Here is a 24,567-nt window from a genome sequence, read left to right as displayed (position 1 = left end):
TCTGTCAGAATGTGCACACTTGAGGATCAACACTGGCCAACCCACGTCTGCCTGGTTCAATCACAACTGAACTGAGTCCCAGGCAATTGCGTCCCAAATGACACCATATTTCCCTTTATAGTGCACTACTTTTGACCATAGCCCTATGGGTAGTCTCTCTAAACATTTTGCTGTTGCCTAGGGCCTGGTTTTCTAGACTACACTGTGGGTGCAATTTTGGGACTGAACCCAACTCCCACCTTCCTATCTATTTATAACCTGCCTAATAACATGACTCTAGAGGGATTGAATTTCATACCCCGCTCTCTTTCCGTCCTTCCCTCTCTTTCACTTCCTCCCTTCCTCTCTCTTTCTAGAATCCTGGTGTGGTGTGTTGTGGACACTGTCACTTCAGTAGGAGACCCCCAGAGAGGGAGGGGATGTCTATGTCTGTCCGTGTAAGCCTAATACTATCCACTATTCATGACATCATCAGAAGGTGCCTCCATGCCTTGGTGAGAGCAGTAGTAACACCAGAAGAAGAGAAGGGACGGTGGGCCATGGAGGAGCTGCTGACCCCCAGACAACAGACTGCTAGGCAGATCAAGGCCCGTTTCCTGGAGGCCCTACAGACCAACAACGTAACGGAGGTCCTGGAGATACTGTACACCACCAACCTGGACATCGACACTGTGCTGGAGGTGGAGGACAAACGCATGATCCTGGCCTCATACAAGCAAGGTAGGGTTGCGGTTGTGCTAGTGAGTTTGGATTCCAGACTAGGGTTGTGCATTGTAGGAGTATGCAGGAACTAAGGTAAAGGCATGGTTTTGATTTCATTCACACATGGTAAAGATGAATACTGATATCACTTTTGACTGACTAATGTTGGCCTCCATGTGTGGTGGGGGGTTTGATGCAACAGGGATATCATTGCATTGGTTTAACTCTATGCACGCCTGCATTAGATGATACCTTACTGGTACTGTATGTCTGACAATGCATATACTCAGGGTATTCAAAGCAGATTTGTGGCTAGGCTGCATTAGTTTAGATAGGGTGTGGTGGGTTATTTAACTGTCAACGGTGCTTATAATACAGGCGTTGTGGTGTAGTGTAGAATACCCCCACTTGATGGCGCTAGACCTCCATCAGACCCACTTAGAGTAAGTACCCTGAGTAGAGTGATGTCCAGGGAGAGTTTCTAGAGTTGGAAAAGGCACAAGATTATTGACTTTCTTGTTATTATTCTCCTCATGCATACCATCATATTCACTCCTGTTTTTTGTGCCACCTTATATAGTAACGCTTGGTAAAGGCTCCCGAGTGGAGCAGCGATCTAAGGCACTGCATCTCAGTGGTAGAGGTGTCACTACAGACACACTGGTTTCAATCCAGGCTGTATCACAACTGGCCGTGATTGGGAGTCCCATAGGGCGGCGCACAATTGGCCGGTGTAAGCCGTCATTGTAATAAGAATTTGTTCTTAACTGACTTGCCAAGTTAGAATACAGCAATTACCCCTGCTATTAGGCAAGGTAACCGAATGTGCAAAAGGCATTCAGACACTCTTGGTGGAACATTTTCATTTTAGTAATTTAGGTGACGCTCTTATCCAGAGCGACTTACAGTTAGTGCATTCACCTTAAGATTTACTACATGACCAAAAGTATGTAGACAACTGCTCGTCAAACATCTCATTCCAAAATCATGGGCATTAATATGGAGTTGGTTCCCCCCTTGCTGCTATAACAGCCTCCACACTTCTTGGAAGGCTTTCCACTAGATGTTGGAACATTGCTGCGGGGACTTGCTTCCATTCAACCACAAGAGCATTAGTGAGGTCGGGCACTGGTGTTGGGCGATTAGGCCTGGCTCGCAGTCTGCGTTCCAATTCATCCCAAAGGTGTTCGATGTGGTTGAGGTCAGGGCTCTGTGCAGGCCAGTCAAGTTCTTCCACATCGATCTTGACAAACCATTTCCGTATGGACCTCGCTTTGTGCACGGGGGCATTGTCATGCAGAAACGAGAAAGGGCCTTCCCCAAAACTTTGCCACAAAGTGGGAAGCACAGAATCGTCTCGAATGTCGTTGTATGACACAGTGTTAAGATTTCCCCTCACTGGAAATAAGGGGCCTTGCCCGAACCATGAAAAACAGACCCAGGCCATTATTCATCCTCCATCAAACTTTACAGTTGGCACTATGTACTGGGGCAGGCCAAACCCAGATTCATCTGACGGACTGCCAGATGATGAAGCATGATTCATCACTCCAGAGAATGCATTTCCACTGCTCCAGAGTCCAATGGCAGCGAGCTTTACACCACTCCAGTTGACGCTTGGCATTGTGCATGGTGAACTTAAGCTTGTGTGTGGCTGCTTGGCCATGGGAACCCATTTCATGAAGCTCCCGACGAACAGTTCTTGTGCTGATGTTGCTTCCAAAGGCAGTTTGGAAATTGGTAGTGAGTGTTGCAACCGAGGACAGATGATTTTTACTCACAACGCGCTTCAGCCCTCTGCGGTCCTGTTCTGTGAGCTTGTGTGGCCTACCACTTCATGGCTGAGCCGTTGTTGCTCCTAGACATTTCCACTTCACAATAACAGCACTTACAGTTGACCGGGGCAGCTCTAGCAGGGCAGAAATTTGGCCAACTGACTTGTTGGAAAGGTGGCATCCTGTGACGGTGCAATCTATTTTGGGGGGTGTGAGGGTGCTGTGGGATTATTTAAGATACTCTTTAGTGTTTCAGATGTTTTCGGTAGATGGGTAGGGACTCTGCTGTCCAAGATTCTGGGGGAAGCTGGTTCCACCATTGGTTGCCAGGACAGAGAAGAGCTTGGACTGGACTGAGTGGGAGTTTCCCTCCCGTAGGTGTGGGAGGACCAAGAGGTGGCAGACCGGAGTACTCTGGTTGGGGTGTAGGGTTTGAGCAAAGCCTGAAGATAGGGAGGGGCAATTCCTCTTGCTGCTCCGTCGGCAAGTACCATGGTTTTATAGTGGATGTGAGCTTCAACTGAAACTTGGAAAGGGTGAACACCGGCTGGGCTGCTGCATTCTGGATAAGTTGCAGGGGTTTGATGGCACAAGCGGGGAGCCAAGCAAACAGCAAGTTGCAGTAGTCCAGACGGGAGATGACAAGTGCCTGGATTAGGACCTGAACCAATTCTTGTGTGAGGTAGGGTCATACTCTACGGATGTTGTACAGCATGAACCTGCGGGAGCGAGTCACTGCTTTGATGTTTGCAGAGAACGACATGGTGTTGTCCAGGGTCAAGACAAGGTTATTTGCACTCTGGGAGGGGGACACTGTGGAGTTATAAATTGTGATGGAGAGGTCTTGTAGCGACAGGCCTTCCCCAGGAAGAAGAGCAGCTCCGTCTTGTCGAGGTTGAGCTTGAGGTGGTGGCCCGACATCCAGCTGAGATATCTGCCAGGCACGCAAACATGTGTGTTGCCACCTGGGTGTCAGAAGGGGGAAGGAGAAAAGTAGTTAAGTGTCATCTGCATAGCAATGATAGGAGAGACCATATAGAGAGAGAGGAGAGGGCCTAGAACCGAACCCTGAGGGACACCAGTAGTGAGAGTACGTGGTGCAGACACAGATCCTCTCCACGTCACCTGGTAGGAGCGGCCTGTCAGGTAGGATGGGATCCAAGAGTGTGCAGAGCCTAAGACGGCCAGCCCTGAGAGGGTGGAGAGGAGGATATGATGGTTCATGGTGTCAAAGGCAGCGGATAGATCTAGGAGGATGAGAACAAAGGAGAGAGAGTCAGATTTGGCAGCGTGGAGATCCACCGTAACACAGAGGGGTCGAGTGTTGGTTTCTTGAGGAGTGGAGCGACTTGGGACATTTTGAAGTCAGAGGGGATGCAGCCAGTGGTCAGAAATTAATTGATGAGGGAAGTGAGGAGAAGGGATTGATCTGGTAGGTTGTCGGGCTCACTACTCTCAGGATGCCATTGGGAGAGAGAGGGGAGATTGAGGCTCAATAATGATGGTAAAACGTTATTATTTGTAATGTTTTTTTCACTACTCTAGGTTTCTGGTTGCCAGACTACAAGCTAGAGTGTTCTTGGGCGATGGCCCTCCACGTCTGTGTAATGTACAACTACCTGGAGACAGCTCTGGTGCTGCTGCAGAAGGGGGCGGCGGTTAACAGGAAGCCCAATGGGAAGACCCCTCTTCACGTGGCCTGTACTGTCGCCCACGGCGACTGTGTGGCCCTGTTATTGGGCCACGGGGCGAGGGTCAACAGCCTGTCTCTGAGTGGACACACACCACTACACTACTGTATAACTAAAGAGTCTGTGGACTGTGCCAAGCAACTCATCCTTAATGGTGAGAATGGATGGAGATTAAATAAAAGTGTTCAGTGCAGGTAAAATCATGTTATTTTGAGGTTGCCATCTCTTTGGATATGCAAAATCATATCATTAAGTAGGCCTACTGCATTTTCTATCTCCCTGCCTCCTTCCCTCCCTACCTCCAGGGGGCAATGTGAACAAGCCCAGTCAGAGCAAAGACGAGGACACACCTTTACACACCGCAGCCCGCCTGGGAATCCCTGAGCTGGTGGCTCTCTACATCTCCCACGGGGCCCAGGTGGACGCGGTCAACTCCCTCCAGGAGACGCCCCTGATCACTGCAGCCTTCTGGGCCCTGGACATCCGTGAACAGACCTACAGCGAGGACCACCACCTGGTCTGCCGCATTCTGCTGGACCACGGCGCAGGTGAGGTAAAACGGATTGGTGTTCTGGGTCACTCCTAACAGATTTTTTATTTATTTATTTATTTCACCTTTATTTAACCAGGTAGGCCAGTTGAGAACAAGTTCTCATTTACAACTGCGACCTGGCCAAGATAAAGCAAAGCAGTGCAACACAAAAAACAACACAGAGTAACACAATAGAATAAATCTATATACAGTGTGTGCAAATGAGGTAAGATTAGGGAGGTAAGGCAATAAATAGGCCGTAGTGGCGAAGTAATTATAATTTAGCAATTAAAGACTGGAGTGATAGGGGCCTCCCTGGGTTCGCGCCCAGGCTCTGTCGTAACCGGCCGCGACCGGGAGGTCCGTGGGGCGACGCACAATTGGCCTAGCGTCGCCCGGGTTAGGGAGGGCTTGGTCGGTAGGGGTGTCCTTGTCTCATCGCGCACCAGCGACTCCTGTGGCGGGCTGGGCGCAGTGTACGCTAGCCAAGGTGGCCAGGTGCACGGTGTTTCCTCTGGCGCATTGGTGCGGCTGGCTTCCGGGTTGGATGTGCGCTGTGTTAAAGAAGCAGCGGCTTGGTTGGTTGTGTATCGGAGGACGCATGACTTTCAACCTTCGTCTCTCCCGAGCCCGTACGGGAGTTGTAGCGATGACACAAGATAGTAGCTACTACAACAATTGGATACTACGAAATTGGGGAGAAAAAGGGGTAAAATTCAAAAAAATAAATAATTTTAAATAAAATAAAATAAACACTGGAGTGGTAGATGTGCAGAAGATGAATGTGCAAGTCGAGATACTGGGGTGCAATGGAGCAACAACAAAAAAAGAACAATATGTGGTAGTTTGATGGGCTATTTACAGCTATTTACAGCTATTTACAGCTATTTACAGCTATTTACAGCTATTTACAGGTGCAATGATCTGTGAGCTGCTTTGACAGATGATGCTTAAAGTTTGTGAGGGAGATATGAGTCTCCAGCTTCAGTGATATTTGCAATTTGTTCCAGTCGTTGGCAGCAGAGAACAAGGCGACCAAAGTAGGAATTGGCTTTGGGGATGACCAGTGAAATATATCTGCTGGAGTGCGTGCTACCGGTGGGTGTTGCTATGGTGACCAGTGAGCTGAGATAAGAAAATACCAGTGAGCTTTACCTAGAAAATACTTATAGATGACCTGGAGCCAGTGGGTTTCGCAAGAAATATGAAGCGAGGGCCAGCCAACGAGAGCATATGGTGGTAGTATATGTAGTATATGGTAGTATATGGGGCTTTGGTGACAAAAACGGATGGCACTGTGATAGACTACATCCAATTTGCTGAGTAGAGTGTTGGAGGCTATTTTGAAAATGATATCGCCAAAGTCAAGGATCGGTAGGATAGTCAGTTTTACGAGGGTATGTTTAGCAGCATGAGTGAAGGAGGCTTTGTTGAGAAATAGGTAGTCGATTCTAGATTTAATTTTGGATTGGAGATGTTTAATGTGAGTCTGGAAGGAGAGTTTACAGTCTAACCAGACACCTAGGTATTTATAGTTGTCCACATATTCTACGTCAGAACCGTCCCGAGTAGTGATGCTGGACAGGTGGGCAGGTGTGGGCAGCGATCGGTTGAAGAGCATGCATTTAGTTTTACTTGCATTTAAGAGCAGTTGGAGGCCACGGAAGGAGAGTTGTATGGCATTGAAGCTCATCTGGAGGTTAGTTAACACAGTGTCCACAGAAGGGCCAGAAGTATACAGATGAGGTCTGGGGCCGTACTGTATGTATCAAGCATCTCAAAGTAGGAGTGCTGATCTAGGATCAGGTCCCTCCTGTCCATGTTGTCTTATTGATTGTAATCTTAAAACCCCTTAGAGTCGATGTCCGCGCAGAAATCTAATTACAATATTTTTAAAGTGTCAGTTTAAGCTAGATATATCTGTTTTTTGCATTGAATCAATCCACGGAATCCATATATGTCGGCCTTCTGCATCTGTGGTGAAAGGTGACAGAGCTAGAGCATCTGTGGTGAAAGGTGACAGAGCTAGAGCATCTGTGGTGAAAGGTGACAGAGCTAGAGCATCTGTGGTGAAAGGTGACAGAGCTAGAGCAGTGTTTGTCATCCTGAAAATCGGTCTTCTCACAGCCGATCTGCCAACGGACAGTTTTGGCTACACACCCCTCTGTGGAAAGGTGAGACTCTCACGAACACATACGTATGTACATGTCGGTTGCACACAGGCCTCACAAGACTCGTCTCAAGGTCCCCGGTACTAGCTGAAAAAATGTATGGAAGTATATATGGAGTGCCAAAAATAAGGCATAGGACAGATACTTCAGAACAAACTTCCTACAGATGTTTTTTGGGGGACTATCTGTTGTTCCTTGTAGTGAATCTGTTAGTCAATGCGTTTGTACGGGCTAATAGCAGTAATGCCATTTTTTATTCTTCAAGGCGTCTTAAATTCAAAATCACATAGCTAAATGATCCTTGGTATGACTTTCTTAAAACATTTCCATATAGCTTAGTAGAACCCTACCCCCTCCCACGGCTTAGACAGGGCTTAGACTCTTATGGGTTAACAGCAAAACCGATCCTAAATCAGCACTTCACTCTGAGACGCTTGATACGGCTCCTTATAAGGCTTGGATTTACATCATGGTTCACCTCGTCAGATGAATTATCATCGTCAGGATGCAAAATGACTTTGCCTCACATCATATCTTCTAGGCATTTGTCTAGGTAATTGTGTATGCTAATTACTGGTAGAAAAAAAGGAGGAAAACTACATTACTGTTAACCCTTTGTTGGTTCCAGACCCTAACCCTTTATTGGTTCCAGACCCTAACCCTTTGTTGGTTCCAGACCCTAACCCTTTGTTGGTTCCAGACCCTAACCCTTTGTTGGTTCCAGGCCCTAACCCTTTGTTGGTTCCAGACCCTAACCCTTTGTTGGTTCCAGACCCTAACTCTTTGTTGGTTCCAGACCCTAACCCTTTGTTGGTTCCAGACCCTAACCCTTTGTTGGTTCCAGACCCTAACCCTTTGTTGGTTCCAGACCCTAACCCTTTGTTGGTTCCAGACCCTAACCCTTTGTTGGTTCCAGACCCTAACCCTTTGTTGGTTCCAGACCCTAACCTGTATGAAGACGACTATAAGACAGCCCTGCACAAGGCCTCCTGGAACTGTGACCACGTGCTGATGCAGATGCTGCTGGAGGCGGGGGCGGACACTACGACCATGGACATCAACGGCTGTGAACCCATCCAGTATGTCCTGAAGGTCACCTCTGTCAGGCCCATGGCCATCCCTGAGCTCTGTTACCAGCTGCTGCTCAATTTTGGAGCTCCACGGGTCTACCCGCCGCAGTTCCACAAGGTAGGGGAAACACTTTGGTGGTCAGTGGAGATACCCGCCTGAGTTCTACAAGGTAGGGGAAACACTTTGGTGGTCAGTGGAGATACCCGCCTGAGTTCTACAAGGTAGGGGAAACACTTTGGTGGTCAGTGGAGATACCCGCCTGAGTTCTACAAGGTAGGGGAAACACTTTGGTGGTCAGTGGAGATACCCGCCTGAGTTCTACAAGGTAGGGGAAACACTTTGGTGGTCAGTGGAGATACCCGCCTGAGTTCTACAAGGTAGGGGAAACACTTTGGTGGTCAGTGGAGATACCCGCCTGAGTTCTACAAGGTAGGGGAAACACTTTGGTGGTCAGTGGAGATACCCGCCTGAGTTCTACAAGGTAGGGGAAACACTTTGGTGGTCAGTGGAGATACCCGCCTGAGTTCTACAAGGTAGGGGAAACACTTTGGTGGTCAGTGGAGATACCCGCCTGAGTTCTACAAGGTAGGGGAAACACTTTGGTGGTCAGTGGAGATACCCGCCTGAGTTCTACAAGGTAGGGGAAACACTTTGGTGGTCAGTGGAGATACCCGCCTGAGTTCTACAAGGTAGGGGAAACACTTTGGTGGTCAGTGGAGATACCCGCCTGAGTTCTACAAGGTAGGGGAAACACTTTGGTGGTCAGTGGAGATACCCGCCTGAGTTCTACAAGGTAGGGGAAACACTTTGGTGGTCAGTGGAGATACCCGCCTGAGTTCTACAAGGTAGGGGAAACACTTTGGTGGTCAGTGGAGATACCCGCCTGAGTTCTACAAGGTAGGGGAAACACTTTGGTGGTCAGTGGAGATACCCGCCTGAGTTCTACAAGGTAGGGGAAACACTTTGGTGGTCAGTGGAGATACCCGCCTGAGTTCTACAAGGTAGGGGAAACACTTTGGTGGTCAGTGGAGATACCCGCCTGAGTTCTACAAGGTAGGGGAAACACTTTGGTGGTCAGTGGAGATACCCGCCTGAGTTCTACAAGGTAGGGGAAACACTTTGGTGGTCAGTGGAGATACCCGCCTGAGTTCTACAAGGTAGGGGAAACACTTTGGTGGTCAGTGGAGATACCCGCCTGAGTTCTACAAGGTAGGGGAAACACTTTGGTGGTTTGGTGGTCAGTGGAGATACCCGCCTGAGTTCTACAAGGTAGGGGAAACACTTTGGTGGTCAGTGGAGATACCCGCCTGAGTTCTACAAGGTAGGGGAAACACTTTGGTGGTCAGTGGAGATACCCGCCTGAGTTCTACAAGGTAGGGGAAACACTTTGGTGGTCAGTGGAGATACCCGCCTGAGTTCTACAAGGTAGGGGAAACACTTTGGTGGTCAGTGGAGATACCCGCCTGAGTTCTACAAGGTAGGGGAAACACTTTGGTGGTCAGTGGAGATACCCGCCTGAGTTCCACAAGGTAGGGGAAACACTTTGGTGGTCAGTGGAGATACCCGCCTGAGTTCTACAAGGTAGGGGAAACACTTTGGTGGTCAGTGGAGATACCCGCCTGAGTTCCACAAGGTAGGGGAAACACTTTGGTGGTCAGTGGAGATACCCGCCTGAGTTCTACAAGGTAGGGGAAACACTTTGGTGGTCAGTGGAGATACCCGCCTGAGTTCTACAAGGTAGGGGAAACACTTTGGTGGTCAGTGGAGATACCCGCCTGAGTTCCACAAGGTAGGGGAAACACTTTGGTGGTCAGTGGAGATACCCGCCTGAGTTCTACAAGGTAGGGGAAACACTTTGGTGGTCAGTGGAGATACCCGCCTGAGTTCTACAAGGTAGGGGAAACACTTTGGTGGTCAGTGGAGATACCCGCCTGAGTTCTACAAGGTAGGGGAAACACTTTGGTGGTCAGTGGAGATACCCGCCTGAGTTCCACAAGGTAGGGGAAACACTTTGGTGGTCAGTGGAGATACCCGCCTGAGTTCCACAAGGTAGGGGAAACACTTTGGTGGTCAGTGGAGATACCCGCCTGAGTTCTACAAGGTAGGGGAAACACTTTGGTGGTCAGTGGAGATACCCGCCTGAGTTCTACAAGGTAGGGGAAACACTTTGGTGGTCAGTGGAGATACCCGCCTGAGTTCTACAAGGTAGGGGAAACACTTTGGTGGTCAGTGGAGATACCCGCCTGAGTTCTACAAGGTAGGGGAAACACTTTGGTGGTCAGTGGAGATACCCGCCTGAGTTCTACAAGGTAGGGGAAACACTTTGGTGGTCAGTGGAGATACCCGCCTGAGTTCTACAAGGTAGGGGAAACACTTTGGTGGTCAGTGGAGATACCCGCCTGAGTTCTACAAGGTAGGGGAAACACTTTGGTGGTCAGTGGAGATACCCGCCTGAGTTCTACAAGGTAGGGGAAACACTTTGGTGGTCAGTGGAGATACCCGCCTGAGTTCTACAAGGTAGGGGAAACACTTTGGTGGTCAGTGGAGATACCCGCCTGAGTTCTACAAGGTAGGGGAAACACTTTGGTGGTCAGTGGAGATACCCGCCTGAGTTCTACAAGGTAGGGGAAACACTTTGGTGGTCAGTGGAGATACCCGCCTGAGTTCTACAAGGTAGGGGAAACACTTTGGTGGTCAGTGGAGATACCCGCCTGAGTTCTACAAGGTGGAGATACCCGCCTGAGTTCTACAAGGTAGGGGAAACACTTTGGTGGTCAGTGGAGATACCCGCCTGAGTTCTACAAGGTAGGGGAAACACTTTGGTGGTCAGTGGAGATACCCGCCTGAGTTCTACAAGGTAGGGGAAACACTTTGGTGGTCAGTGGAGATACCCGCCTGAGTTCTACAAGGTAGGGGAAACACTTTGGTGGTCAGTGGAGATACCCGCCTGAGTTCTACAAGGTAGGGGAAACACTTTGGTGGTCAGTGGAGATACCCGCCTGAGTTCTACAAGGTAGGGGAAACACTTTGGTGGTCAGTGGAGATACCCGCCTGAGTTCTACAAGGTAGGGGAAACACTTTGGTGGTCAGTGGAGATACCCGCCTGAGTTCTACAAGGTAGGGGAAACACTTTGGTGGTCAGTGGAGATACCCGCCTGAGTTCTACAAGGTAGGGGAAACACTTTGGTGGTCAGTGGAGATACCCGCCTGAGTTCTACAAGGTAGGGGAAACACTTTGGTGGTCAGTGGAGATACCCGCCTGAGTTCTACAAGGTAGGGGAAACACTTTGGTGGTCAGTGGAGATACCCGCCTGAGTTCTACAAGGTAGGGGAAACACTTTGGTGGTCAGTGGAGATACCCGCCTGAGTTCTACAAGGTAGGGGAAACACTTTGGTGGTCAGTGGAGATACCCGCCTGAGTTCTACAAGGTAGGGGAAACACTTTGGTGGTCAGTGGAGATACCCGCCTGAGTTCTACAAGGTAGGGGAAACACTTTGGTGGTCAGTGGAGATACCCGCCTGAGTTCTACAAGGTAGGGGAAACACTTTGGTGGTCAGTGGAGATACCCGCCTGAGTTCTACAAGGTAGGGGAAACACTTTGGTGGTCAGTGGAGATACCCGCCTGAGTTCTACAAGGTAGGGGAAACACTTTGGTGGTCAGTGGAGATACCCGCCTGAGTTCTACAAGGTAGGGGAAACACTTTGGTGGTCAGTGGAGATACCCGCCTGAGTTCTACAAGGTAGGGGAAACACTTTGGTGGTCAGTGGAGATACCCGCCTGAGTTCTACAAGGTAGGGGAAACACTTTGGTGGTCAGTGGAGATACCCGCCTGAGTTCTACAAGGTAGGGGAAACACTTTGGTGGTCAGTGGAGATACCCGCCTGAGTTCTACAAGGTAGGGGAAACACTTTGGTGGTCAGTGGAGATACCCGCCTGAGTTCCACAAGGTAGGGGAAACACTTTGGTGGTCAGTGGAGATACCCGCCTGAGTTCCACAAGGTAGGGGAAACACTTTGGTGGTCAGTGGAGATACCCGCCTGAGTTCTACAAGGTAGGGGAAACACTTTGGTGGTCAGTGGAGATACCCGCCTGAGTTCTACAAGGTAGGGGAAACACTTTGGTGGTCAGTGGAGATACCCGCCTGAGTTCTACAAGGTAGGGGAAACACTTTGGTGGTCAGTGGAGATACCCGCCTGAGTTCTACAAGGTAGGGGAAACACTTTGGTGGTCAGTGGAGATACCCGCCTGAGTTCTACAAGGTAGGGGAAACACTTTGGTGGTCAGTGGAGATACCCGCCTGAGTTCTACAAGGTAGGGGAAACACTTTGGTGGTCAGTGGAGATACCCGCCTGAGTTCTACAAGGTAGGGGAAACACTTTGGTGGTCAGTGGAGATACCCGCCTGAGTTCTACAAGGTAGGGGAAACACTTTGGTGGTCAGTGGAGATACCCGCCTGAGTTCTACAAGGTAGGGGAAACACTTTGGTGGTCAGTGGAGATACCCGCCTGAGTTCTACAAGGTAGGGGAAACACTTTGGTGGTCAGTGGAGATACCCGCCTGAGTTCTACAAGGTAGGGGAAACACTTTGGTGGTCAGTGGAGATACCCGCCTGAGTTCTACAAGGTAGGGGAAACACTTTGGTGGTCAGTGGAGATACCCGCCTGAGTTCTACAAGGTAGGGGAAACACTTTGGTGGTCAGTGGAGATACCCGCCTGAGTTCTACAAGGTAGGGGAAACACTTTGGTGGTCAGTGGAGATACCCGCCTGAGTTCTACAAGGTAGGGGAAACACTTTGGTGGTCAGTGGAGATACCCGCCTGAGTTCTACAAGGTAGGGGAAACACTTTGGTGGTCAGTGGAGATACCCGCCTGAGTTCTACAAGGTAGGGGAAACACTTTGGTGGTCAGTGGAGATACCCGCCTGAGTTCTACAAGGTAGGGGAAACACTTTGGTGGTCAGTGGAGATACCCGCCTGAGTTCTACAAGGTAGGGGAAACACTTTGGTGGTCAGTGGAGATACCCGCCTGAGTTCTACAAGGTAGGGGAAACACTTTGGTGGTCAGTGGAGATACCCGCCTGAGTTCTACAAGGTAGGGGAAACACTTTGGTGGTCAGTGGAGATACCCGCCTGAGTTCTACAAGGTAGGGGAAACACTTTGGTGGTCAGTGGAGATACCCGCCTGAGTTCTACAAGGTAGGGGAAACACTTTGGTGGTCAGTGGAGATACCCGCCTGAGTTCTACAAGGTAGGGGAAACACTTTGGTGGTCAGTGGAGATACCCGCCTGAGTTCTACAAGGTAGGGGAAACACTTTGGTGGTCAGTGGAGATACCCGCCTGAGTTCTACAAGGTAGGGGAAACACTTTGGTGGTCAGTGGAGATACCCGCCTGAGTTCTACAAGGTAGGGGAAACACTTTGGTGGTCAGTGGAGATACCCGCCTGAGTTCTACAAGGTAGGGGAAACACTTTGGTGGTCAGTGGAGATAATTAAGTAAAAATACTTTAAAGGACTACTTAAGTCCTTTTGGGGTTATCTGTACTTTACAATATATATTTTTGACAACTTTTACCTCACTACATTCCTGAAGAAAATGATGTACCTTTTACTCCATACATTTGCCTTGACACCCAAAAGTATTCGTTACACTTTGACAGGAAAATGGTCCAATTCACACACTTATCAAGAGAAGATCCTTGGTCATCTACTGCCTCTGATCTGGTGAACTCACTAAACAAACACGCTTTGATTGTAAATGATGTCCCAGTGTTGAACACTGCAAGATTCACACAAAACAACATGTTGGTAAAACAGTTCTAGCCTGTCTATGGGTAACAGGGTTGACATGTTATGCCCAACCCGCTCAGTGTTCCACCACAAAACAACACAAAATGTCCAAAAAGAGTAGAATCAGCTCACCTGCTTATACACTAGGATTTGACTATTAGATATTCAATGTTTCTTTTAGAAAACTAATTTTAAAAATTAATAGTTTCACCATAAAATGAAGGACAGATTAATCACTAATCACATGGAATAAATAATATTATTTGGAAATAACTAGGGCAATGATGGTGAAAACGTTGTACAATGTTGGGGTTAAGTGGGTTCAAATCTTCCTAGAAGTCACAGAGGGACATGTAACAAATTTGCCATTTTAGAAATTCTTAATTAATATTAATAATCTGATTTATAGAATGTTCTATGTGGTCTATATTAAAGGCCATGTCATTTCATAAAAAATTCAATATTGGTGCACAATTCCTACAATTCCTACAATTCCTACCATTTGTCTACCTCTGTAGGTGTTGCAGGCCTGCCATGAGTGTCCCAATGCAGTGGAAGTCATGATGAACTCATATGAGCGCATCAAACCCACCAACAAGTGGAGATCATCCATTCCTGAAGCCTCCTACAAGGTAACCTACAAAAATACAGTGTCAAATCTCATTGTTGGACTTTGAAGTATAATAGAGTTAAACAAATTGAAATGTTGCTGACTTAGTTGCACACTAATCAGGACCAGTCTTAGACACATTTATTATGATATAATCACCCCAAAGGGATTATGCACTGACGTTAATTTATGCGTATCCTCCATATTATAGTGAATTTGAACCCGGGTCCAGTGACTGTCAACCCAACACGTTAGTCGTTACGCCCAGAGATCCGAACCTTTTGACAAGGTGTTGGGTTAAGGTCGCTGTGTGTTGGGTTAAGGTCGCTGTGTGTTGGGTTAAGGTCGCTGTGTGTTGGGTTAAGGTCGCTGTGTGTTGGGTTAAGGTCGCTGTGTGTTGGGTTAAGGTCGCTGTGTGTTGGGTTAAGGTCGCTGTGTGTTGGGTTAAGGACGCTGTGTGTTGGGTTAAGGTCGCTGTGTGTTGGGTTAAGGTCGCTGTGTGTTGGGTTAAGGTCGCTGTGTGTTGGGTTAAGGTCGCTGTGTGTTGGGTTAAGGTCGCTGTGTGTTGTTAAGGTCGCTGTGTGTTGGGTTAAGGTCGCTGTGTGTTGGGTTAAGGTCGCTGTGTGTTGTTAAGTTAAGGTCGTGTGTTGGGTTAAGGTCGCTGTGTGTTGGGTTAAGGTCGCTGTGTGTTGGGTTAAGGTCGCTGTGTGTTGGGTTAAGGTCGCTGTGTGTTGGGTTAAGGTCGCTGTGTGTTGGGTTAAGGTCGCTGTGTGTTGGGTTAAGGTCGCTGTGTGTTGGGTTAAGGTCGCTGTGTGTTGGGTTAAGGTCGCTGTGTGTTGGGTTAAGGTCGCTGTGTGTTGGGTTAAGGTCGCTGTGTGTTGGGTTAAGGTCGCTGTGTGTTGGGTTAAGGTCGCTGTGTGTTGGGTTAAGGTCGCTGTGTGTTGGGTTAAGGTCGCTGTGTGTTGGGTTAAGGTCGCTGTGTGTTGGGTTAAGGTCGCTGTGTGTTGGGTTAAGGTCGCTGTGTGTTGGGTTAAGGTCGCTGTGTGTTGGGTTAAGGTCGCTGTGTGTTGGGTTAAGGTCGCTGTGTGTTGGGTTAAGGTCGCTGTGTGTTGGGTTAAGGTCGCTGTGTGTTGGGTTAAGGTCGCTGTGTGTTGGGTTAAGGTGTGTGTTGGGTTAAGGTCGCTGTGTGTTGGGTTAAGGTCGCTGTGTGTTGGGTTAAGGTCGCTGTGTGTTGGGTTAAGGTCGCTGTGTGTTGGGTTAAGGTTAGATTAAGGTCGCTGTGTGTTGGGTTAAGGTCGCTGTGTGTTGGGTTAAGGTCGCTGTGTGTTGGGTTAAGGTCGCTGTGTGTTGGGTTAAGGTCGCTGTGTGTTGGGTTAAGGTCGCTGTGTGTTGGGTTAAGGTCGCTGTGTGTTGGGTTAAGGTCGCTGCAATAGATTTCTGTTTTGTTTCTCCAGCAACATGAGGAATTCTATGAGTCCATGTTTGCTGTGTGCTCCAACACTCCTCGTTGTCTGATGCACCTGGCCCGGTGTGCTGTCAGGAGGGCTATGGAGAACCGCTGTCACACTGGGGTAGGGACCCTCCCCCTACCTCCCCCCATCCAGAGATACCTGCTACTGGAACCTGAGGGGACCTTCTATTGATGGACTTACTGACTAGGTGTTTGGCTGAATGATCTACCTTTAGAGAACAGCTACCCTGAGTGATACAAGAGACAGTATCTGATGCTATTGGTAGTAGTATATATGGTGGGTAGTTTAGGTTAGTTAGTGCTTAACTAGGTGCACAGGTATACAGCACACTGCCACTTCCACACTCTATCCCTAGGTGGCAGCAGCAACCGGGTCAGGTGCTAAGCTCTGCCAGGAAGCCTCGATAAACAGTGGATTTACCCAGGCGGGGGCAATAAGTGACTGCAGGTGATTGCAAAGAGGGAGGTTGGCCAGCCAGCGTTTGTGTAAAAACTTGTTGTGGGCCTTTTGTATATTATTTTGTATATCACTACTTGAACAAATGCCAACCACAAGTATAGAGCTGAGACAGAGATTGACCTGAACTTGGTAAGTTTGCTGTCTCCTCGGACACAGGTATTCAACACCTGGCCCGCTTAGTCTTTCTTCTCATGTTAATACACACATTTAGATAAATGACAGATCATTTAGCCAAGCCTAGGACCCCTAGACATAGAGTGTAGTGATAAAGGAAGTCTGGCCAGGTGCTTTCCTAACACTATCACTTAGGTCCAGTCATTGAAACAGGAAATAAAAAATAAAAAAACTGTACTAAGAGATGCTGTAGCTGAAAGTGGAACCAAAAGAGATGACGATAGCACTGCCTAGCAGTCGAGGCTAACACTGGGTCAAACACACTGACTGGATATCCTGATCTTACTGTAGACTGCAGTCTATTGTGATAATGATTAATGAGGACATTGGTCTTCTTTAGCCCGACGTGGTGGATTAATGGATGTTTGACAGATGGATGAATGGATGTATCAGTCTGACAGCTGAAGCTTCTTTCGGACATTAATACTGGATGTCCTGGTCTATGATGTCACTTGTTGGTGTGACACCAAGGATCCACTGCAGCACTGTCTGACTCCCTCCCTCCCTCCCTCCCTCTCTCCCTCCCACCTCCCTTCCCTCTCCCTTCCCTCTCCCCCACCCCTCCCTTCCCTCCTCTCCCTTCCCTCTCCCCCACCCCTCCCTTCCCTCCTCTCCCTTCCCTCTCCCCCTCCCACCTCCCTTCCCTCTCCCCCTCCCTTCCCTCTCCCTTCCCCCTCCCACCTCCCACCTCCCTTCCCTCTCCCTTCCCTCTCCCCCTCCCTTTCCTCTCCCTTCCCCCTCCCACCTCCCTTCCCTCTCCCTTTGTATATTTTTCTCCTTCCCTCCCTTCTCTCTTCTCCCCCTCCCTCTCTTTCTTTATCACTTCCCCCCTTCTCCCTCCCTCTCTCTGTGTGGGTAACCCCATGACTCACCACAGTGGGTTTCACCCAGCAACCAGTGCACCCTGCTCTCACACGCTCCTTTCAAAAGGACAAATACTTGGCAGTTCACTCAAGACATTTCCAGTGTGTTTCCATTCACTTGATAGTGCTGACAGTGTGTTGCACAGACATCATCACAGGGACTCGCTATCTTTAGTTCTAAGACAAATGTTTTTGGAATACTCTGATAATGACTGCGTTGTCGAAGGTTGTGTTATTTTGAATCATTTTTATGCTGCTGCAATCTCTGTGTTTACATCTGCCCAAAGGTAGGCAGTCGACCAGCTGGGGGGAATGTATGACTTTTTGAAATAGTTAGCATTGCACAGATGTACAGTATCCTACAGCATGCACTTGGAGACTTATAAGTTCAATAAAGCATCTATTCAATGGCAACACAGCACACAAGAATGATGTATGGTCTCTAAATAGCTTCCCCTTTGTGTTGATCCTCTCCAGAGTAGTTAAGATGAAGTAGTTCACTCTTTATGACTGAGCTCCTATCACCTTTAAGGCTTCGATGGCTCTGTATATTGTATTAAATGTAACCTCTACCTTCAAGCTCCATACCCAAATGTCTTTATAATGGTGGGTCTATTTCAATCAACATTAGGTACAGTGCCTTGTGAAAGTATTCGGCCCCCTTGAACTTTGCGACCTTTTGCCACATTTCAGGCTTCAAACATAAAGATATAAAACTGTATTTTTTGTGAAGAATCAACAACAAGTGGGACACAATCATGAAGTGGAACAACATTTATTGGATATTTCAAACTTTTTTAACAAATCAAAAACTGAAAAATTGGGCGTGCAAAATTTTTCAGCCCCTTTACTTTCAGTGCAGCAAACTCTCTCCAGAAGTTCAGTGAGGATCTCTGAATGATCCAATGTTGACCTAAATGACTAATGATGATAAATACAATCCACCTGTGTGTAATCAAGTCTCCGTATAAATGCACCTGCACTGTGATAGTCTCAGAGGTCCGTCAAAAGCGCAGAGAGCATCATGAAGAACAAGGAACACACCAGGCAGGTCCGAGATACTGTTGTGAAGAAGTTTAAAGCCGGATTTGGATACAAAAAGATTTCCCAAGCTTTAAACATCCCAAGGAGCACTGTGCAAGCGATAATATTGAAATGGAAGGAGTATCAGACCACTGCAAATCTACCAAGACCTGGCCGTCCCTCTAAACTTTCAGCTCATACAAGGAGAAGACTGATCAGAGATGCAGCCAAGAGGCCCATGATCACTCTGGATGAACTGCAGAGATCTACAGCTGAGGTGGGAGACTCTGTCCATAGGACAACAATCAGTCGTATATTGCACAAATCTGGCCTTTATGGAAGAGTGGCAAGAAGAAAGCCATTTCTTAAAGATATCCATAAAAAGTGTTGTTTAAAGTTTGCCACAAGCCACCTGGGAGACACACCAAACATGTGGAAGAAGGTGCTCTGGTCAGATGAAACCAAAATTGAACTTTTTGGCAACAATGCAAAACGTTATGTTTGGCGTAAAAGCAACACAGCTGAACACACCATCCCCACTGTCAAACATGGTGGTGGCAGCATCATGGTTTGGGCCTGCTTTTCTTCAGCAGGGACAGGGAAGATGGTTAAAATTGATGGGAAGATGGATGGAGCCAAATACAGGACCATTCTGGAAGAAAACCTGATGGAGTCTGCAAAAGACCTGAGACTGGGACGTAGATTTGTCTTCCAACAAGACAATGATCCAAAACATAAAGCAAAATCTACAATGGAATGGTTCAAAAATAAACATATCCAGGTGTTAGAATGGCCAAGTCAAAGTCCAGACCTGAATCCAATCGAGAATCTGTGGAAAGAACTGAAAACTGCTGTTCACAAATGCTCTCCATCCAACCTCACTGAGCTCGAGCTGTTTTGCAAGGAGGAATGGGAAAACAATTCAGTCTCTCGATGTGCAAAACTGATAGAGACATACCCCAAGCGACTTACAGCTGTAATCGCAGCAAAAGGTGGCGCTACAAAGTATTAACTTAAGGGGGCTGGATAATTTTGCACGCCCAATTTTTCAGTTTTTGATTTGTTAAAAAAGTTTGAAATATCCAATAAATGTCGTTCCACTTCATGATTGTGTCCCACTTGTTGTTGATTCTTCACAAAAAAATACAGTTTTATATCTTTATGTTTGAAGCCTGAAATGTGGCAAAAGGTCGCAAAGTTCAAGGGGGCCGAATACTTTCGCAAGGCACTGTATAATTTGCGATGGTGGGAATATAGATAATAGCAGAAAGCATAGAGGGAGCACTTCAGAGACTTAGGCTGAATAGAGCAAGCCTTCTAAGCTATTAATCCTTCTGTTAGAGAGGAGATCCCGAAGCGCGTCGCTGAGAGAGAGGTGAACTGGCAGTACACTCAGAGGCTGAGCAACAGGGTTCTGTACTTTAAATAATGAGGAGAGAACAAACACAATGGGAATGAATGGAGCAGCCAGCAACTCTCCATCTGTATAGTCCTGTAGTCTCATAAACCAGGTAATATATATGAACAGATTAATTCTCTATAGAGAAAGAGCAGAGTGGTTTAGGAAGTTACACTAGAAAGGAGAGAGGATGTGGAGGAGTCAATAGTTTTGTTAGTAAGTTTGTGTGTGTAGGGGGATCTTGCAGTAACACGTGTCTTTTGGTCTAACATGTGAAGGGTCACTAGAGTGTGACATGTTCAATGCGCCAGTAGTCAATGAGGCTTCCAATGGTCTGGTAATGGATGGTGATGACTGTGAAAGGAGTCCTAAACAACCCAGTACACAGGGGCAGTGTTGTTATTGAGAATGGACTGACTTAAGACGACTACTGTCTTTTATATTCATATGTTCTTTATTCTTTAACATCTCTACCTGTGCCGTTTTACAGGACTTTGTTGTGTAGTAGGAGCCTTGTTTGTGACAGTCCAGTCCGCGTAACATGCTGTAATGCAGGGATCATCAACTAGATTCAGCCGTGGGCCGTTTTTTATCATGAGCGGATGGTTGGGGGGCCGGAACATCATTACCATTCATTTGTAGACTTACAAGGAGGCCTAACAGAGCTCCTACTAAATGATTTGGTGTAAATATATGCATGTCACTAAGAACCGGGGTAGGCAACCCTGTTCCTGGAGTGCCGCAGGTACTGCAGGATTTTTTTCCCAACTAGGCACCACACCTGACCAACTGAGCTAATTGATCAGTTCAGTGACTGCCTGAATTCAACACACCTGGTCTTCCAGGTCAGTTAAATCAGAATGTATGAAGTGCCTGCGGCCCTCCAGGACCAGGGTTGCCTACCCGACTTATAATGAACCAATGTATTGAGAAGATCCTATTCTCCACAATTCCACCTGGTTAATTGTGACAACTGGTGTTACCAGATGCTGTCCGTAACCCCTGATAAAAGGTCATTTTTCTCCTACAATGGGGTAGGATAATCTGGTCCTAGATCTGTGTTTCTGTGGGCAATTTCTAGCGCAAGTATTCAGTCGCCTATGTTCTAGTTACGTAATGTTATATCTTGTAGCACGTGATGTCTTTGAGGGAGTAATAGCAGGGGACTGTAATTGTCTTGTTGCGTGTGCGTTTGGGGGAGTGTCTGGTAGCTAGCTACCCCCCTGCTCACTCACACACGCCCCCCTTCTACCCCACCTCCTCAGTGTCATCTGGCAGTAATGCTGCCCATATTTCCACTCATTATCATTAGGCCCTGCAGGGAAAACAGAGAACAAACAAGCCCTTCACTAGGGCCTCTCCACTACCATAGCCCTTCACTAGGGCCTCTCCACTACCATAGACCTTCACTAGGGCCTCTCCACTACCATATCCCTTCACTAGGGCCTCTCCACTACCATAGCCCTTCACTAGAGCCTCTCCACTACCATAGCCCTTCACTAGGGCCTCTCCACTACCATAGACCTTCACTAGGGCCTCTCCACTACCATAGACCTTCACTAGGGCCTCTCCACTACCATAGACCTTCACTAGGGCCTCTCCACTACCATAGCCCTTCACTAGGGCCTCTCCACTACCATAGCCCTTCACTAGAGCATCTCCACTACCATAGCCCTTCACTAGAGCCTCTCCACTACCATAGCCCTTCACTAGAGCCTCTCCACTACCATAGCCCTCCACTAGAGCCTCTCCACTACCATAGCCCTTCACTAGGGCCTCTCCACTACCATAGCCCTTCACCAGAGCCTCTCCACTATCAAATACAATTGTATTGGTCATACATACATGGTTAGCAGATGTTATTGTGAGTGTAGCGAAATGCTTGTGCTTCCAGTTACGACAGTGCAGCAATATCTAACAATTCCACAACAAATACCTAGTACACACAAATATAAGTAAAGGAATGGAATAAGAATATATGCAAGAATATTGCAGACCGCACCACCCTCTGGATTGCCTTGCTGTTGTGGGCGGTGCATTTGATTTACCAGGCAGTGATACAGCCTGACAGGATGCTCTCAATTCTGCATCTATAAAAGTTTGTCAGGGTTTTAGGTGCCGCTGTTGCGCCTTCTTCACCACACTGTCTGTGTGGGTGGACAATTTCAGTTTGTCCATGATGTGTACGCTGAGGAACTTTCCTTCTCCACTGCTGTCCTGTCGATGTGGATAGGGAGGGTGCTACCATAGCCCTTCACCAGAGCCTCTCCACTACCAGAGCCTCTCCACTACCATAGGGGCTAGAGACTGGGTGGTATTCTGCACTCCCCTTAAGCAACCATCATTGATGTGTGTGTACTGTATAATGTAACAGGCAGGAGAGTTTTAAAAGTCCAGTTAACTGACTATATACACTGCATGACGTGTTAAAACCCCAATGAAACAGTGTGTAGTTCACCTCCGAACACACATAGTTCAACCCTCCCAGTTAGGCCAATCATCGCTGTGGCCCAGGTCCCTGTGTTGTTGTGGCAGCCTGAGTAAGGTTAGAAGAGGGGGGATATTGTGTGGAGGAGGGGTCAGGCAAGCCTCCACAAGGCCCTAAAATAGAGCAGGGGTTCAGGGGTCAGAGACAGGAACTGTAAATTGTGAGGAGCAGGTTAAACAGTGGTGGGCGACATGCGTTCTAAAGTACCGGTACATTGGTCAGAAAGGCGGTGTTGAAAGAAAATAGAAAAGCAGCACTGGGGTGACTGGGTGCAGGTTAGTGTTTTTTGTCATGAGTCTTGTTCTGGAGGCACCTCCACATAGTGGTCACTAGCTGGCACAGCCACAAAGTTATACAATCTGATGTCAAACCTAACCACACTGCTAACCTTAATGCCTAACCGTAACCTAAATTTAAGATCAAAAAGCAAACTTTTGTTTTCATTAAATTTTGACTTTGCAGCTGGCCAGTCTAGCGGAAATCACTCAGTTCTGCCTCCAGGACAAGACTCATCCCAATGAACATCAACCTGCTGACTGGGTTGGCAGCTCTCCAGGAATGGACTCTGTTACTGAAAACAAGTGGTGAAAGGGGGTGGAATGGGGGAGGTCAGAGTCAGGGAGTACAGTGCCTTTGCAAAAGTATTCATCCCCCTTGGCGTTTTTCCTATTTTGTTGCATTACAACCTGTAATTTAAATGGATTCTATTTAATGGACATACACAAAATAGTCCAAATTGGTGAAATGAAAAATAAATAAATAAATATTAAAATACAAATACATTTTAAAAATGGGAAAGTGGTGAGTGCATATGTATTCACCCCCTTTGCTATGAAGCCCCTAAATAAAATCTGGTGCAACCAATTACCTTCAAAGTCACAAAATTAGTTAAATAAAGTCCACCTGTGTGCAATCTAAGTGTCACATGATCTCAGTATATATACACCTGTTCTGAATGGCCCCAGAGTCTGCAACACCACAAAGCAAGGAGCACCATGAAGATCAAGGAGCTCTCCAAACAGGTCAGGGACAAAGTTGTGGAGAAGTACAGATCAGGGTTGAGTTATTTAAAAATATCAGAAACTTTGAACATCCCACGGAGTGCCATTACATCCATTATAAAATGGCACCACAACAAACCTGCCAAGAGAGGGGTGCCCGCCAAAACTCACGGACCAGTCAAGGAGGGCATGAATCAGAGAGGCAACAAAGAGACCAAAGATAACCCTGAAGGAGCTGCAAAGCTCCACAGTGGAGATTGGAGTATATGTCCATAAGACCACTTTAAGCCGTACACTCCACAGACCTGGGCTTTACAAAAGTGTGGATGGCCAGAAAAAAGCCTTTGGTTAAAGAAAAAAATAAGCAAACACGTTTGGTGTTCACCAAAAGGCATGTGGGAGACTCCCCAAAGATATGGAAGAAGGTACTCTGGTCAGATGAGACTAAAATTGAGCTGTTTAGCCATCAAGGAAATCACTCTGTCTGGTGCAAACCTAACACCTGTCATCACCCCGAGAACACCATCTCCACAGTGAAGCATGGTGGTAGCAGCATCATGCTGTGGGGATGTTTTTCCATCGGCTGTTTTTCCATGGGATACAGAATTGAAGGAATGATGGATGGCACTAAATACAGGGAAATTCTTGAGGGAAATCTGTTTGTCTTCCAGAGATTTGAGACTGGGACGGAGGTTCACCTTCCAGCACAACAATGAACCTAAGTATACTGCCAAAGCAACACTTGAGTGGTTAAAATGTCTTGGAATGGCCTGGTCAAAGCCCAGACCTCAATCCAATTGAGAATATGTGGTATGACTTAAAGATTACTGTACACCAGCGGAACCCATCCAACTTGAAGGAGCTGGAGCAGTTTTGTCTTGAAGAATAGGCAAAAATCATAGTGCCTAGATGTGCCAAGCTTAAAGAGACATACCCCAAGAGACTTGCAGCTGTAATTGCTGCAAAAGGTGGCTCTACAAAGTATTGACTTTGGGGGGGTGAATAGTTATGCACGCTCAAGTTTATTTTTTGTCTTATTTCTTGTTTAACAAAAAATATTTTGCAATCTTCAAAGTGGTAGGCATGTTGTGTAAATCAAATGATACCAACCACCCCAAAATCAATTTTAATTCCAGGTTATAAGGCAAAATAGGAAAAATACCAAGGGGGTGAATACTTCTGCAAGCCACTGTACAAGCAGTGGTGGGAAAAGTACCCAATTGTCATACTTGAGTAAAAGTAAAGATACCTTAATAGAAAATGACTCATGTAAAAGTCACCCAGTAAAATAATACTTGAGTAAAAGTATTTGGTTTTAGTTATACTTAAGTATCAAAAGTAAATGTA

At 47.3% G+C, this 24,567-nt stretch overlaps 1 protein-coding gene across 1 annotated transcript; it reads left to right on the top strand.

The window, feature by feature from the left end:
- The first annotated feature begins 301 nt into the window (after nt 1–301).
- LOC139373778 (ankyrin repeat and SOCS box containing 4) lies at nt 302–19,437 on the top strand. The gene is made up of 6 exons (XM_071114759.1): nt 302–720; nt 4,023–4,322; nt 4,474–4,716; nt 7,812–8,059; nt 14,250–14,363; nt 15,796–19,437. Exons 1-6 carry the CDS (start codon nt 420–422, stop codon nt 15,982–15,984), a joined length of 1,395 nt encoding a protein of 464 aa, XP_070970860.1. The 5' UTR covers nt 302–419; the 3' UTR covers nt 15,985–19,437.
- Nucleotides 19,438–24,567: the final 5,130 nt, after the last annotated feature.

The sequence above is a fragment of the Oncorhynchus clarkii genome, chromosome 18, assembly GCF_045791955.1.
Source record: "Oncorhynchus clarkii lewisi isolate Uvic-CL-2024 chromosome 18, UVic_Ocla_1.0, whole genome shotgun sequence".
In the NCBI taxonomy this organism is placed as follows: Eukaryota; Metazoa; Chordata; class Actinopteri; order Salmoniformes; family Salmonidae; genus Oncorhynchus; species Oncorhynchus clarkii.
This window is presented reverse-complemented; position numbering and strand designations above follow the sequence as displayed.